Here is a 17,625-nt window from a genome sequence, read left to right as displayed (position 1 = left end):
CACTTCAAGAATTGCAGAAGGAAGAGATTCCAGGCAGATGCATACATTGGATGCATTAAAAGCATTCATTAGATGTATTAGAAGCATCCATTGGGTGCATTAGAAGCATCCATTAGATGCTAATGGATGCATTTGCCTGAAATCGCTCTTCCTTTAACATTACAACTCCTGAGAAAGTGTTAGCTGTAATATGAAAGGCCTAAAGCTATTATTCAATTCTGTGCAGGGGGTGGGGTGGGTGTATGTGGAGTGGGTGTACTCACCTATTTGTGGTTGCAGGGGCCAAGTCACAGCTCTTGACTCGCATGTGCACTCTGTGTGTGTGTGTGTGTGTGTGTGTGTGTGTGTGTGTGTGTGTGTGTGTGTGTGTGTGTGTACTCACCTAGTTGAGGTTGCAGGGGTCGAGTCCAAGCTCCTGTGTGTGTGTGTGTGTGTGTGTGTGTGTGTGTGTGTGTGTGTGTGTGTGTGTGTGTGTGTGTGTGCGTGTGCGTGCGTGCGTGTGTGTGTGCGCGCGCGCACGCGCGTGCACGCGGGTGTGCACACGCGGGTGTGTGCGTGCGGGTGTGTGCGTGTGGGTGTGTGGGGGTGGGTGAGTGGGTGTGTGTGTGTGTGTGTGTGTGTGTGTGTGTGTGTGTGTGTGTGTGTGTGTGTGTGTGTGTGTGTGTGTGCGTGGATGCGCTCTCGTGTGCGGGTGTGCGTGCGCAGGTGTGCGTGCTCGTGTGTGTGTGTGTGTGTGTGTGTGTGTGTGTGTGTGTGTGTGTGTGTGTGTGTGTGTGTGTGTGTGCGCGCGCGTGTGCACGTGTGCGCGCACGTGCATGCGTTCACCTAGTTGAGGTTGCAGGGGTCTAGTCACAGCTCCTGGCCCTGCCTCGTCACTGGCCGTGTGTGTGTGTGTGTGATAATTTATTTAGTTATTCATTCAGTTCTTGCATTATGAAATCTTGGTGTAAAATTCTGTACTCCTTGTCTTTTTGACATGCGTTCAAATTAGTCGGTTAAAAATCAAAGGTAACACCTGCTACACCATCCATTCTTCTGGATAGAAAATTTTTTATAAAACAATTCATTACCTTAGCATTCTGGTGACAGTCTTATATCCATTGTTAGGATGAACATAGAATTTTCTGAAAAAACTGCAAAACTAATCACAAGAGAGACTGCTTTTCACTTTCAAGTATGATACATAGTGAATATGACAGTAGCCATAATTTAAGTGTTGGATGGTTATCTTTCCATCCAACACCTCACTGGTCATCTGCAGTCTAGTTCATTACATGTCAGAGAGCTTGAAATTTCTGTGACATCACTGGTTTTCAAAATGGCTGACGCGGCCGGGGTAGATCACCAAACAGGTCCACAGAGGTGCTGTGAACACTCCTTGCCAGAGCCTTGATGGATGCTGCCATTTGCCCCGTGTCACTTGGTCTCTGAAAGGTAAAATTTATTGTATCCAACATAACTATAAACCAATGTGCATATGTTTCTTTTCGTTCCATCATAGAAATTATATTCATGCTCCAACAGCACCTGCAATTCCTCAAGTCATTTGCCTCCCGTAACTCCAATCTAACACTTGCATACACCCAGTGGATGTTCAAACTCCTACTTCTCAGTAACTCTTTTACACCCAACTTTTTTCTTTTCCAACATACAGGGTATAAAAGAAAGTGTCTTTCATAGATGGCCTGGAGAAGGTTTTGGGGGTCAATGCCCCTGTGGCCCAGTCTGAGACCAGGCCTAATGGTGGATCAGGGTCTGATCAACCGGGCTGTTACTGTTGGCCGCACGCAAACTGACGTATGAAACACAACCCGGCTGGTCAGGTACTGACTTTAGGTGCCTGTCCAGTGCCTTCTTGAAGACTGCCAGGGGTCTATTGGTAATACCCTTTATGTGTACGAATGGTATATAAGATGAGAGTAAGACACATGTGCAACATCTGGGTATCTTTATTGTAGACGTTTCGCCATCCAGTGGCTTTATCAATACAAATTCTAGGACATAACTTGAAGACAGTAGAACTATGTACAGAAGATGAGGTAATCAGTCCCTCAACCTAGGAGTAGGTGCGAACAGCACCATAGTCGTGGAGATTCTGAAGCAGAAGAAAGAATCCTGGCCCTTATATAGAATCTCCACGACTATGGTGCTGTTCGCACCTACTCCTAGGTTGAGGGACTGATTACCTCATCTTCTGTACATAGTTCTACTGTCTTCAAGTTATGTCCTAGAATTTGTATTGATAAAACCACTGGATGGCGAAACGTCTACAATAAAGATACCCAGATGTTGCACATGTGTCTTACTCTCAATACCCTTTATGTATGCTGAGAGGCAGCTGAACAGTCTTAGGCCCCTGACACTTACTGTGTTCTCTCTCAGTGTATTCGTGGTGCCCCTGCTTTTCATTGGAGAAATGAAATATTTTAGCTCATTCACAGAAATCTTTATCAAAGATTTCTTGGATATAATTTTGGATCCCAAAACAATATACAATATGCAGATGTGATAAATCTGCAGGACGTAGTACAGCTTCTCCTCACTTAGTGATGTACTTATTTACCGACACCTCAGACTTATGACAGGCTCTCTGACCAGAATTTATACCTCAATAATGCATATTAGAGCTGATTTCCTCTATTCTGTTTATTTCAATATACAGTACACTACTGCATAAACATTTAAAAATACAGTAGACCATCATTTAACATGAGTTTATTTGGCATGATTAGGGTATAGCATGACTGAAGAACTGCAGCACAATTTTATTTAGCACTTCATAAAATTAATTTAATATGGTTCAGTTTGCGGAAGGGGAAAAAATTTCCTTTTCCTCAAGCAGCGGCCTTGTTGTGGATCAGCGGGGGAGACCTCCCGCCATCCCCTGCCACCCCCCGACACTCCTAACACCACTATCCCAGCATTTGTACGTCATACATGTCCAGGTAGTTCCTCTTCTCTGCTACAAGCTAGCAGGGTTTGTGAATTGTGTTTTGATCTTTTAATAACCACATCTTGTATCTGCCAATCAATCATGACACCCAGTAGGCATACCAGTGTTGCTGAAAGCGGCAAGAAAAGGTATAAGCATTTAAGTCTTAGAATTAATGAAGAAAACAGAGATATTAGACAAGAGATAACCTATGGCAGTAATGAAGCTCGCTTTGTGGACATAAAGTGAGGTAAACATCAGTGTGTGACTGACTGACTGACTGATTTACTGACTTGACTGAATAACTTACTGACTTGACTGACTTACTTACTGGCTGACTGACTTGACTAGACTGAATGACTTGATTGACTGACTTGACTGACTGACTTACTGATTTGACCGACTGAATGACTTAGGCTTTTCATTGAAGAGGACCCTGAAACGGTGTCTAGGGCAGCTGATGCCTTACCGTCAAGTGTATAATGTACTGTAAGGTAAAATAGAACAGAAATCCATTACAGAATTTATGCACACTCCAGTACAACCATCGACTTCAGTACCTGAACCTCTACCATTCACCTCAGCCCAGTAGGGCCACAGCAGAACTCTCCACAATCATCCATAAACACCAGCACCCACAATTTAAGGTAAGAAATATTATTATTTCTGTTGCATTTGCAATCTTATGCAGTAAAAACAACATAATACATCACGAAAATGAACTACAATTACATGTGGAGGCCTAAAAACAAGTTGTTTGGCTTTTATGGGGCTCCCAGGAACATAACCCTATTTTTTCCATAAGTTCTTCGGTTCATCTAACAGTTTTACCTAACATGGTGTTTTCAGGAATGTAACTACCATGTTAAATGTCTACTGTATACCAGAAATGCTATACAGTGGACCTCCGCATACCGTTGGCATCACATAACGTTTAATCCGCATACCGCTCGCTTTTATCGCAAAAATTTTGCCTCGCATACCGCTCAAAAACCCGCTCACCGCTGTTCGTCCGAGACGCGTCCAATGTGCGCCCTTAGCCAGCATCACATGTGCCGCCGGTGGCATTGTTTACCAGCCAGCCTCCGCGGTAACATCCAAGCATACAATCGGAACATTTCGTATTATTACAGTGTTTTTGGTGATTTTATCTGCAAAATAGGTGACCATGGGCCCCAAGAAAGCTTCTAGTGCCAACCCTACAGCAATAAGGGTGAGAATTACTATAGAGATGAAGAAAAAGATCATTGATAAGTATGAAAGTGGAGTGCGTGTCTCCGAGCTGGCCAGGTTGTATAATAAACCCCAATCAACCATCGCTACTATTGGTGGTACAGCTGCTGCTGCTGCTGTACCACCGTCAGCTGCTGCTGCACTGTCAGCTGCTGCTGCTGCTGTAGCACCGTCAGCTGCTGCTGCTGCTGCTGCTGTAGTACCGTCTGCTGCTGCTGTAGCATCGTCTGCTGCTGCTGTAGCATCGTCTGCTGCTGCTGTAGCACTGTCAGCTGCTGCTGCTGTTGTACCACCGTCAGCTGCTGTAGCTGTTGTACCACCGTCAGCTGCTGTAGTACCGTCTGCTGCTGCTGTAGTACCGTCTGCTGCTGCTGTATCACTGTCAGCTGCTGCTGCTGCTGCTGCTGTAGCACCATTGTTGGTGTGGCTTATTGAGAATACCAAGAAACAATTAACCCCAGAGGATTTGCCACCCAGGATAACCCAAAAAAGTCAGTGTCATCAAAGACTAACTTATTTCCATTGGGGTCCTTAATCTTGTCTCCCAGGATGCAACCCACACCAGTCGACTAACACCCAGGTGAACAGGGAAAAATGCCTGGAACTAGTGCTCATATTGGTGAATTTAAAGCCAGCAAAGGTTGGTTTGAGAGATTTAAGAATCGTAGTGGCATACACAGTGTGATAAGGCCTGTTCTGGAAGAAAATGCCAAACAGGACCTACAGTACTCAGGAGGAAAAGGCACTCCCAGGACACAGTGTCTCATCAGTCATTGCTGCATCTTCAATAAAGGTAAGTGTCATTTATTCTTCATTTAGTAGAGTAGTACATGCACAATATATATTGTGCATGTACTACTCTACTATTGTGCATGTATCCTTCTCTTTGTGTGTAGGAAAATGTATATTTCATGTGGTAAAAATTTTTTTTTCATACTTTTGGGTGTCTTGCACGGATTAATTTGATTTCCATTATTTCTTATGGGGAAAATTCATTCGCATACCGATCATTTCGCATAACAATGAGCCCTGTTGCACGGATTAAAATCGCTATGCGGGGGTCCACTGCAAATGATGTAAAGGTGACATTAAACCAATATCAAAGATGGTTGACATAAACTCACTAACAATATAGTATGCTCCTCACTTTGCGACGAATTCGTTGAACGACGTGGTCTTAGGAACAGAACTCCGTCACTAAGTGAGGAGAGGCTCTATATCACTATGTGGAAGTTAATTGCAGGAAGAGTAGCTCATTGTTACACAAGGTTTACTTATACTGTTTAAATCCTCAAATGGTACAGAAGTAATGTTCCAGGAAATAAGGCAAATTAAAAAAAAATACTCTGTGAGGAAGTGGAGAAGAATTCTTCCTCCATAAGTCATACTAGTAACCCTATTTCCTGTAAAATTACTAAATGCAAAAGAGAAAAATCTTACATCTCTTTTCTGGGCTACCTTGCCTTGGTGGGAGATGTCTGGTGTTAAAAAAATAAAAAAAGTAATTTTTTTTTTTTTCAACAAGTCGGCCGTCTCCCACCGAGGCAGGGTGACCCAAAAAAGAAAGAAAATCCCCAAAAAGAAAATACTTTCATCATCATTCAACACTTTCACCACACTCACACATTATCACTGCTTTTGCAGAGGTGCTCAGAATACAACAGCTTAGAAGCATATATGTATAAAGATACACAACATATCCCTCCAAACTGCCAATATCCCAAACCCCTCCTTTAAAGTGCAGGCATTGTACTTCCCATTTCCAGGACTCAAGTCCGACTATATGAACATAACCGGTTTCCCTGAATCCCTTCACTAAATATTACCCTGCTCACACTCCAACAGATTGTCAGGTCCCAAGTATCATTCGCCTCCATTCACTCCTATCTAACACGCTCATGCACGCTTGCTGGAAGTCCAAGCCCCTAGCCCACAAAACCTCCTTTACCCCCTCTTTCCAACCCTTTCGAGGAAGACCCCTACCCCTCCTTCCTTCCCCTATAGATTTATATGCTTTCCATGTCATTCTACTTTGATCCATTCTCTCTAAATGACCAAACCACCTCAACAACCCCTCTTCTGCCCTCTGACTATTGCTTTTATTAACTCCACACCTTCTCTTAATTTCCACACTCCGAATTTTCTGCATAATATTTACACCACACATTGCCCTTAAACAGGACATCTCCACTGCCTCCAACCGTCTCCTCGCTGCTGCATTTACCACCCAAGCTTCACATCCATATAAGAGTGTTGGTACTACTATACTTTCATTCATTCCCTTCTTTGCCTCCATAGATAACGTTTTTTGACTCCACATATACCTCAACGCACCACTCACCTTTTTTCCCTCATCAGTTCTATGAATAACCTCATCCTTCATAAATCCATCCGCCGACACGTCAACTCCCAAGTATCTGAAAACATTCACTTCTTCCATACTCCTCCTCCCCAATTTGATATCCAATTTTTCTTTATCTAAATCATTTGATACCCTCATCACCTTACTCTTTTCTATGTTCACTTTCAACTTTCTACCTTTACACACATTCTCAAACTCATCCACTAACCTTTGCAATTTTTCTGTAGAATCTCCCATAAGCACAGTATCATCAGCAAAAAGTAACTGTGTCAATTCCCATTTTGAATTTGATTCCCCATAATTTAATCCCACCCCTCTCTTGAACACCCTAGCATTTACTTCTTTTACAACCCCATCTATAAATATATTAAACAACCATGGTGACATTACATATCCCTGTCTAAGACCTACTTTTACCGGGAAGTATTCTCCCTCTCTTCTACACACCCTAACCTGAGCCTCACTATCCTCATAAAAGCTCTTTACAGCATTTAGTAACTTACCACCTATTCCATATACTTGCAACATCTGCCACATTGCTCCTCTATCCACTCTATCATATGCCTTTTCTAAATCCATAAATGCAATAAAAACTTCCCTACCTTTATCTAAATACTGTTCACATATATACTTCAATGTAAACACTTGATCTACACATCCCCTACCCACTCTGAAGCCTCCTTGCTCATCCGCAATCCTACATTCTGTCTTACCTCTAATTCTTTCAATTATAACCCTACCGTATACTTTTCCTGGTATACTCAGTAAACTTATTCCTCTATAATTTTTACAATCTCTTTTGTCCCCTTTCCCTTTATATAAAGGGACTATACATGCTCTCTGCCAATCCCTAGGTACCTTCCCCTCTTTCATACATTTATTAAACAAAAGTACCAACCACTCCAACACTATATCCCCCCCTGCTTTTAACATTTCTGTCATGATCCCATCATTTCCAGCTGCTTTACCCCCTTTCATTCTACGTAATGCCTCACGTACCTCCACCACACTTACATTCTGCTCTTCTTCACTCCTAAAAGATGGTATACCTCCCTGGCCAGTGCATGAAATTACCCCCTCCCTTTCTTCCTTAACATTTAAAAGTTCCTGAAAATATTCTTGCCATCTACCTAATACCTCCCTCTCCCCATCTACTAACTCCCCTACTCTGTTTTTAACTGACAAATCCATACTTTCCCTAGGCTTTCTTAACTTGTTTAACTCACTCCAAAATTTTTTCTTATTTTCATTAAAATTTCTTGACAGTGCCTCTCCCACTCTTTCATCTGCTCTCCTTTTGCACTCTCTCACCACTCTCTTCACCTTTCTTTTACTCTCCATATACTCTGCTCTTCTTATAACACTTCTGCTTTGTAAAAACCTCTCGTAAGCTACCTTTTTCTCTTTTATCACACCCTTTACTTCATCATTCCACCAATCACTCCTCTTTCCTCCTGCCCCCATATAAACCATATAAACCACCATTAAAAAAAAATCATATTTAAATACCTTAGTAATTTCATCCCATAGACATTTACTGTGTTCCTTACTAAGGTTTGGGAGCCTGTAAATCACACCCAGGATTAGCTTTTCATATTCCTTGAGGAACTGTAGCCAAACAGATTCAGTATCTGTCACTTCCACTTTTATATCTCGTCTAATATACCAGTTTAAATTATCTCAGACATACATCACCAATCCACCATCCTTCCTGTTGACCCTACTGGTGAAAAATAATTTATATCCTTGTATGTGGCATTCAGAAGGCATTTCTCTATCTTTCAGTTTGAACCAAATGTCTGTTATAGCAATAATATCTGTGCTTCCTGCACATGCAGGAATCTCAGTTCATTTATTTTATTTCTAGCTCTCGTACTATTAGTGTAGTAGACCTTAAGCAAGTTAGTCACATGATGCCCTCTACTTCCTGTCTTCATTTGTTGATCAATCCTTTGCTTTTATTAGTAACTATATTATAAAAAATGTTTTTTGAACACTTCTCCGAGGTATCTTGGCAATTTTTCCTGCTTTCATTCCTCATGCTGCAGCCAATTTGTTTCCCATACTCCCATAACTCTATCTTCTACGAGTTTAAAGTTCTAGACAATTCAAGAATAGCCCCCTCAACATAATTAGCTAACACTAACACCCCTGCCCCAGAGAGATGTACTCCATCTCTTGCACTCATATATTTATCAAAGAAATTCTTCCAACAGTTGTCAGTGAATGGGACTGCAAGTTCTTTGCAGTATTTATCTAGGCAACAATTCACATCAACTGATCTAGACATCCATTCACTGCTTACTCCCCTTCCAGGCAAAATGCTGCATATGATTTGAGCTCCTCCCTTAGGCTTAATTAGATCTATAGCTGTCCTGTACTTGACTAGCAGCTCCTGTCTCTTGCTCTTCCAAATATCATTTCCATCAGCACTGAGGAAGACAATGGGCTTGTTTCCATTACCTGACGTATTATCCAACCTGTTTTCTGTATCAACACCAGCTCAAGGAAAAAAAAAAAAACTGCTCTTTTAACCCTTTGACTGTCGCAGGCCCCTCTCTAAAACTGTCATTCTATGTCGCAAAATATTCGAAAAAAAAAAATTATTTTTTTCTTATGAAAATGTTAAGATTATTTTTCTGAGTGTTTTGGTCTAAAAAAAAAATTTTGCCATCAGTACTTACCGAGACAGAGCTGTGAGGTTTGCAGAAAATGAGCTGTGTATGGCAACAGCGGTGACTGCCGCTCACCCGGTAAACTTTAGTTTACTTGTATTTGAAGGTTTTTTGTTTTTTTCACTATTTTATTTTTTCACATAACTTATGTGGCCTGTGAGACCAAAGTAAGGTGCAATGTACATATATACACTCGTTGTATACAACACAATAAGCACACAAACATAATTATCAATATATTGTTTACAAAACTTGTTTACAAAAACAAACAATACAAAAAATTGTTCATTACTATTGTTCTATAATATATATACCAATATACAGTCACCGAACATATTCCTAGAAGTTCTGCAGCTTGTGGAATTCTTTGAAGCATGTTTTCATACACAGTGGTGTTTTACACTTCTCACACATAAAACCAGTGTGTGTGCGCATTTTTGTGGACTTTTTTTTTCACATGCAAAGACAAAACACCTCATCTGAGCAGTTTTCTTCAAAGTATTAGCAGGCAGTTGTGTTATGTAGTTTTTTTTTCTTTTTTTTCAACAAGTTGGCCGTCTCCCACCGAGGCAGGGTGACCCAAAAAAGAAAGAAAATCCCCAAAAAGAAAATACTTTCATCATAAAACACTTTCACCACACTCACACATTATCACTGTTTTTGCAGAGGTGCTCAGAATACAACAGTTTAGAAGCATATACGTATAAAGATACACAACATATCCCTCCAAACTGCCAATATCCCAAACCCCTCCTTTAAAGTGTAGGCATTGTACTTCCCATTTCCAGGACTCAAGTCCGACTATATGAAAATAACCGGTTTCCCTGAATCCCTTCACTAAATATTACCTTGCTCACACTCCAACAGATCGTCAGGTCCCAAGTACCATTCGTCTCCATTCACTCCTATCTAACACGCTCACGCACGCTTGCTGGAAGTCCAAGCCCCTCGCCCACAAAACCACCTTTACCCCCTCTCTCCAACCCTTTCAAGGATGACCCCCTACCCCGCCTTCCTTCCCCTATAGATTTATATGCTTTCCATGTCATTCTACTAGTTATCCTAGGTAAATGGTCATGTGTCATCATTCCTTCCTTCCTACTTTCCTGCATTCCTTCCTTCCTACTTTCCTGCATTCCTTTCCTTCATTCCTTTCCTGCATTCCTTTCCTGCACTCCTTTCCTGCATTCCTTTCCTACCTTTCTTCCTACATTCCTTCATCTGTCCTTCCTTCATTCCTGCCTTCCCTTCTTGCTTCTGGTTTCTATAATATATATATACACATATATAGTCACTAGATACTTTCATATAACTGCTATTATCTCCATTCAGCAAGCTTGTCTTGTGTGCGAGTGTGTGGCTTATAACTGTTTTGAGTCAGGAGTCGGCAGCTGTCAAAATGACATATTGTCTCATTACTCACTCCCCCTACCACCTGTCAAAACAATGGGGTCCGATTCTGCTTCCCCTCCATTCTATCTAATTATCTTTCTCCCTCATTCTATCTCTTTCAATCTGTCTCTCTTTCTATCTGTCTGTCTATCTCTGTCTCACAGGTACACATAAATACAAGTATACATAGTGTAAATTACCTAGGATAACCCAAGAAATCCAGACAAAGTGCTATACTCTGCTTGAAGATGTGAGTAAACGTGATGACGCAGTCTTGTGGCTCTCTCTGAGACAGAGAGCTAGATGGATAGACAGGGAGCTTGACAGACAAATAGACAGACAGAAATGTTTGTGTACCAGCAAAAACAGAGGGACAGGGATGGTCATCTAATCTTTTCTTATCAGCTGCACCCTCCCTCCACCCTCCTTTACGCTCATCAAACGTCAGCTCTTATCAGATGTTATCTCACCTTATCTTGTCACTGTCATGGGTGAACTGTTTTCCATGCTTCAAGGGAACATATTATTATTCTTCCTCCTCTTCTTCCTCCTCCTCCTCCTCTTCCTCCTCTTCTTCCTCCTCTTCTTCCTCCTCCTCCTCCTCTTCCTCCTCCTCTTCTTCCTCCTCCTCCTCTTCTTCTTCCTCTTCTTCTTCCTCTTCTTCTTCCTCCTCTTCTTCTTCCTCCTCTTCTTCTTCCTCCTCTTCTTCTTCCTCCTCTTCTTCTTCCTCCTCTTCTTCTTCCTCCTCTTCTTCTTCCTCCTCCTCCTCTGCCTCTTCTTCTTCTTCTTCTTCTTCTGCTTCCTCTTCCTCCTCCTCCTCGAAACAGTGGCGCGTAAGACATATTTATACGGCATAAACAGTCAAAGGGTTAATCTTTCTCACTGATATTTCTTCCCTTACTCAAAACTACTTCCCACTTGTTAAAGCTGCTAACCTGCTCATCACTGCTGGTAACCTGTTTCCCTTCACTAACCCTAATCACATCTGCTATAGTTATCCAGGTGAATTTTCAGTTTCTTATTTGCCTCTCTGATAGTAAGACTTCCTCCTTCAGTGCCTTCAACTCTGACTTTAAAACACTACAGAAGCAAGCCATGGTATTCTGTAATATTCCACACTAATTTCCCAAGACAACTCAGAACAGGTAGCAACCTCTAGTGACCACTGATCTCAGTGAACTGAGGCAGATGAGCTAGAAATGTTAATTTCAATACTGAAGTTTTAAAAATTAGTAAATCTAATAATTTTTTTTACACTGAAGGGTGAATGGTAAAATATAATTTGTAAGCAACTCACCTCAATACACTGAGGCTCCATTGGTGGCTTTGGTCTAGAATTAGGCCACATAGGTACACTGACTGGGACAGACTGCGCTAAGTCTCGTCCTGCCACTTGGCCACGAGGAATATGAATCCCTTCATCATGATTTGAATCTAGGGAGAAAAATTATGTAAATTTATTCATTGAATTTAAATTTCTATTCAAGATTGTAATCTTACACTTATTCAATATGCTGTTGCTTCATAAGGAATATAATAATGAGAAAAAGAAATTCTTCTTTTAAACGAGAAAAAGAAGGTTTAAAGGAATTATGGGCCTTTATAAGGATAGTGAAGCTCAGGTTAAAGTATGTAGGAGAGAGGGAGATTATTTTCCAGTAAAAGTAGGCCTTAAATAGTGATGCATGTCACCATGCTGTTTAACATATCTTTATTTTATAGCTGGGGTTGTAAAAGAAGTGCTGAAGTGTTGGGGAGAAGAGTGGGATTAAAAGATAAAGAATCTAACACAAAGTGGGAGTTGACAATTGTTTCTGTCAATGGCACAGTGTTTCCGAGAGATCTGAAGAGAAGTTGCAAAGGATGGTAGACAAATTTTGGAGTATGTGAAAAAAGGAAATTAAAAGTAAGCATAGGAAAGAACAAGGTGATGAGAGTAACAAAAAAAAATTAGGTAAGGAAAGACTGGATAACAGACTGGAAGGAGGGAGGATGGAGGAAGTGAATGTACTCAATTGGAAGAAATCACAATAAACTCTAAGGCTGAAGAAATAATTCCTAAGATCCCTATGACTCATCCAAGTCTTCAACTTCCAGCTTTGCCCTCGTGTTCATTTCCCATTTCAAACATTCTGTCCCTATTCACTTTGTCAATTCCTCTTAGTATTTTGTAGGTCAATGTCATATCTTTGGTTCTCCTGTCCTCCATTGTCATCAGGTTGAGTTCCTTTAATGTCTCCTCATAGAACATATCCCTTAGCTCTGGAGCTAGTACTGTTGCAAGCTTGCACTTTCTCAATTTTTTTTTTTAACACACTGGCTGTTTCCCACCAAGGCAGGGTGACCCAAAAAAAGAGAAGAAATCCAAAAAGAAAGAAAAAACTTTCATCGTTGTTCAACACTTTCACCATCATTCATAAATAATCACTGTCTTTGCAGAGGCACTCACATATGACAGTTTAGATGTCACTCCAATCAGCCAATATCCCAAACCCCTCCTTTATAGTGCAGGCATTGTACTTCCTACCTCCAGGACTCAAGTCAGGCAAACCAGTTTCCCTGAATCCCTTCACTAAATATTCCCCTGCTCACGCTCCAATAGCTCAATGTGTTTTCATGCATTTCGCAGTGGACTTGTCAGCAGACAGGTCTATGAAAGAAGAAGTGAGAAGTGGGGAGAGACAAATGTTATTCATCAAGGCAAAAAGGGAAATGGATAAAGAGTATAGTGATACCACCACTCTTATAGAGTGGAACCTCAAATATCGAACTTAATCCGTTCCAGGAGCTAGTTCTAAATTCGAAAAGTCTGAAAAGCGAAGCAATATTTCTCATAAGAAATAATGGAAATACAATTAATCCGTTCCAGAAACCCAAAAATATTCACAAAAAAAAAAAATACATTTTATAGAGATTAATTACAGTTTTACATACACACAACAAATATAGTGTTCAATTATGTATTAATAAATGTAAATAAACAAATAAAACAACATTTTTACTTACCTTTATTGAAGATTGGTGATGGCATCTGGAAGATAGGGAGGAGGAGAGAGGGAGTTGAGGTTAGTGTTTCGAAGGAGAATCCCCCTCCATGAGGACTTCAGGTATCAAAGCCCTCTCTAGGGTTACTTCCCTTCTCTGTCTTTTAATGCCACTAGGACCAGCTTGAGTCACTGGACCCCTGTCTCACTGGTTAGCACTGGTTCCAGGAGTTTTCTGTACCAGATCGGCATGCAACTTCCTTGCCTTTTTGCAAATAATAGTCTCTGAAGCACTCTCACCTGCCATCTCTTTATACTTGATCCACACCAGCAACAACTTCTCAACCTGATAGTGTCTGTGGTCTTTTTTTGGTTAGCATATTAACACCTTTCCCAACATCAGCTTCCTTGATTTCTTTCTTTGCCAGGAGAGAACCGATGGTCGACTTGTTTTTCCCATACATCCTGGCAAGCTCAACAAGTCTCATACCACTCTCATATTTCTGTATTATTTCCTTCTTCACATCTATGGTGTTTCTCACTTTCTTTACCACAGGGATACCACTAGCAAGTTTCTTTGGGCCGATGGTAGCTTATTTCACAGCCCCACAAGCACTAAACACAATGAAATAATCATAAAATGTTTGAATGAGAGCGAGGTTAGTGCTCACTCAAGCATCAACAAAACTAGACTGGCTCACGGCGCTTGCGAGGGGATGTGGACAGAGCGAGCTGTCGGACAAGTCAGGTACCCGGCAGTTCAAAAACAGGGGCGAGTTCAATAATAGGGACAAAGTTGGTTTGAAAAAAGCATTAGATTTCGAAGAGTTCGATAAGTGATACGTTCGAAATTTGAGGTTTCACTGTAAGTGTGAAGAATGGGTTTTAACCCTTTGAGGGTCCGTCCCGTAGATCTACGGCTTTACGTTCAGGGTCCAAACCGTAGATCTACGTCATGAGCTCAGCTCACTCTGATAAACTGTGAGTGGTACATTTGGGCCTAGATATGAGAGAATACATCTATGTGGTATGTGTGCACCACATAAAACAGATCCTGCAGCACGCTGTGTATAATGAGAGAAAAAACTGAAATCATGATTTTTCGATTAAAACAGCGACTTTGCAGTGTTTTTTCGTGTGTTTTTTATAGTTCTATTTGCGATTTCTTGGTCTCATTTGATAGAATGGAAGACATATTACAGAAATAGAGATGATTTTGATTGGTTTTAGCACTGGAAATGGCTTGAAACTGAGCTCAAAGTAGCAGAAATGTTAAATTTTTGCCGATATTCAAGAGTAAACAAACGACCTCACACGTCTAATACACCCCAGCTGGTGGGTCTAATATGCATTCACAAATATGGTGATGATATTTATACAATTATTACAGTATTCCATAACAGTAAATCTTCTATTTTTTGGTGTGAATAAAAATTCATTATGTGAATAAAAAATCAAAATGGAATTTATTTGTAAAGCCTCAAAACGTAACTAATGAACAGAGGAAATGTTAGTTTAGTTCCAGGAATACCTACATTGTTTATTCTGGACCCTATTTTGAAATTGGAATATTTTGAACTTTGTGTAAAATTGGCCAAATTAACAATTTCTGATCACTTTAATTTGTAGTTGAAACAGTTGACTTGGTGATTTCTTGTGCTCAATCGATAGAATAGAAGTAATACTAGTGAAATAGCTAAGAATTTGGTTGACTGGAATAATGTAATTAGCCTAAAATGGGAGTCAAAGTCGGCAAAATCGCCTATTCGTAAATATCGCTGACACATCAAAATTCGCGAGAGCATAATTTCGTCAATTTTCCATCAAATTTCGTACTTTTTGTTTTATTACCTTCACAAAAAGATTCTCTACCATTTCACAAGAAAAAATAACAAATTTTTTTTTGAAAAATTCTTGGACACTGGGGCACCACTTCAGATTTGGGCCTTGGACCCTGAAGGGGTTAAACATACCTTGTTCCATATCTTAGTTCCATTTTATTTCTATTATAATTTAAGTAATTTGCTGAATCTTCACTATCTCTATTCAATCACTCCACAAAACTGAAGATCTCATTTGAATCAGGTGGAAATATGTAACTCTTTTGTAATGGACCATTTGTCATTAGCTACTTTTCTTATAGTATGTACTTATGACTGTAGTTAACTACATAAGAAGTCCTACCTAATACTCTATGTTTGGTTTTCAGTAATTAGTTGTCCAAAATGAACTGCACAATTAGTGGCTTTCTTTTATGCCTACCATTGTATTATTTCATGTACAGTGGAACCTCGGTTTTCGTATGCCCTAGTTTTTTGTAGTACAGTGGACCCCCGCATACCGGACGCCTTGCATAACGGACAATCCGCATACCGGACGCTTTGATCGCTAAAATTTTGCCTTGCATACCGCCCAAAAACCCGCTCAGCGCCCTTCGTCCGAGACGCGTCCAATGTGCGGCCTGAGCCAGCCTCATATGTTCCGCCGGTGCCATTGTTTACCAGCCAGCCTCCGCGGTAACATTCAAGCATACAATCGGAATATTTCGTATTATTACAGTGTTTTCGGTGCTGTTTCTGGAAAATAAGTGACCATGGGCCCCAAGAAAGCTTCTAGTTCCAACCCTACAGCAATAAGGGTTAGAATTCCAATAGAGATGAAGAAAGAGATCATTGATAAGTATGAAAGTGGAGTGCGTATCACCGACCTGGTCAGGTTGTACAAGAAACCCAAATCAACCATCTCTACTATTGTGGGCAACAGAAAGGCAATCAAGGAAGCTGTTCTTGCCAAAGGTTTAACTGTGTTTTCGAAACAGAGACCGCAAGTGATGGAAGATGTTGAGAGACTCTTATTGGTGTGGATAAATGAAAAACAGCTAGCAGGAGATAGCGTTTCTCAAGCTATCATAAGCGAATAGGCTAAGAAGTTGCATGAGGATTTAATTAAAAAAAGGCCTGCAACTAGTGATGATGTGAGTGAATTTAAGGCCAGCAAAGGTTGGTTTGAGAGATTTAAGAAGCGTAGTGGCATACATAGTGTGATACGGCATGGTGAGGCTGCCAGTTCGGACCACAAAGCGGCTGAAAAATACGTGCAGGAATTCAAGGAGTACATAGACAGTGAAGGACTGAAACCTGAACAAGTGTTTAATTGTGATGAAACAGGCCTGTTTTGGAAGAAAATGCCAAGCAGGACCTACATTACTCAGGAAGAAAAGGCACTCCCAGGACATAAGCCTATGAAAGACAGGCTTACTTTGTTGATGTGTTCCAATGCTAGTGGTGATTGCAAAGTTAAGCCTTTATTAGTGTATCACTCTGAAACTCCCAGAGCGTTCAGGCAAAAGAATGTCCTCAAGGATAATTTGTGTGTGCTGTGGAGATCAAACAGTAAGGCATGGGTCACTAGGGACTTTTTCTATAACTGGTTACACCATGCATTTGCCCCCAATGTCAAAGATTACCTAACTGAAAAGAAATTAGAACTTAAGTGCCTCCTGGTGTTAGACAATGCCCCTGGTCATCCTACAGACGTGGCAGAGCGACTTTATGGGGACATGAGCTTCATTAAGGTGAAGTTTTTGCCTCCTAATACCACTCCTCTCCTGCAGCCCATGGACCAGCAGGTTATTGCAAACTTCAAAAAACTGTACACAAAAGCTCTGTTTGAAAGGTGCTTTGTAGTGACCTCAGAAACTCAACTGACTCTAAGAGAGTTTTGGAGAGATCACTTTAATATCCTCAATTGTATACACCTTATAGGTAAGGCTTGGGAGGGAGTGACTAAGAAGACCTTGAACTCTGCTTGGAAGAAACTGTGGCCAGAATGTGTAGACAAAAGGGATTTTGAAGGGTTTGAGGCTAACCCTGAGAGGAGTATACCAGTTGAGGAATCCATTGTGGCATTGGGGAAGTCCTTGGGGTTGGAGGTTAGTGGGGAGGATGTGGAAGAGTTGGTGGAGGAGGACAATGAAGAACTAACCACTGATGAGCTGATAGATCAACTTCAAGAGCAAGAGGCCAGACCTGGGGAAACTGGTTCAAA

The 17,625-nt window shown here is 40.9% G+C and overlaps 1 protein-coding gene across 5 annotated transcripts in view; it reads right to left on the bottom strand.

Annotated features, from left to right (window-relative positions):
* Positions 1-1,056: 1,056 nt before the first annotated feature.
* Positions 1,057-17,625, bottom strand: part of LOC128685033 (uncharacterized) — a 72,238-nt gene continuing 55,669 nt past the window's right edge. For 4 of the 5 annotated variants that reach the window (XM_053771466.2, XM_053771469.2, XM_053771470.2 and 1 more), the window contains exons 9-10: positions 11,892-12,028; positions 1,057-1,427 (exon numbers count right to left, since the gene is read on the bottom strand). In XM_053771466.2, coding sequence (XP_053627441.2) covers positions 1,314-1,427; positions 11,892-12,028 — 251 coding nt within the window. In that variant the 3' untranslated portion in view covers positions 1,057-1,313. Of the gene's footprint in view, positions 1,428-2,726; positions 3,063-11,891; positions 12,029-17,625 lie in introns of those variants that run through there. The other variant, XM_070102261.1, reaches the window with a different exon arrangement.

Source organism: Cherax quadricarinatus, chromosome 5 (assembly GCF_038502225.1).
Source record: "Cherax quadricarinatus isolate ZL_2023a chromosome 5, ASM3850222v1, whole genome shotgun sequence".
Taxonomy (NCBI): domain Eukaryota; kingdom Metazoa; phylum Arthropoda; class Malacostraca; order Decapoda; family Parastacidae; genus Cherax; species Cherax quadricarinatus.
The sequence above is the reverse complement of the archived record's forward strand: the minus strand, read 5'-3'. Positions and strand labels throughout refer to the sequence as shown.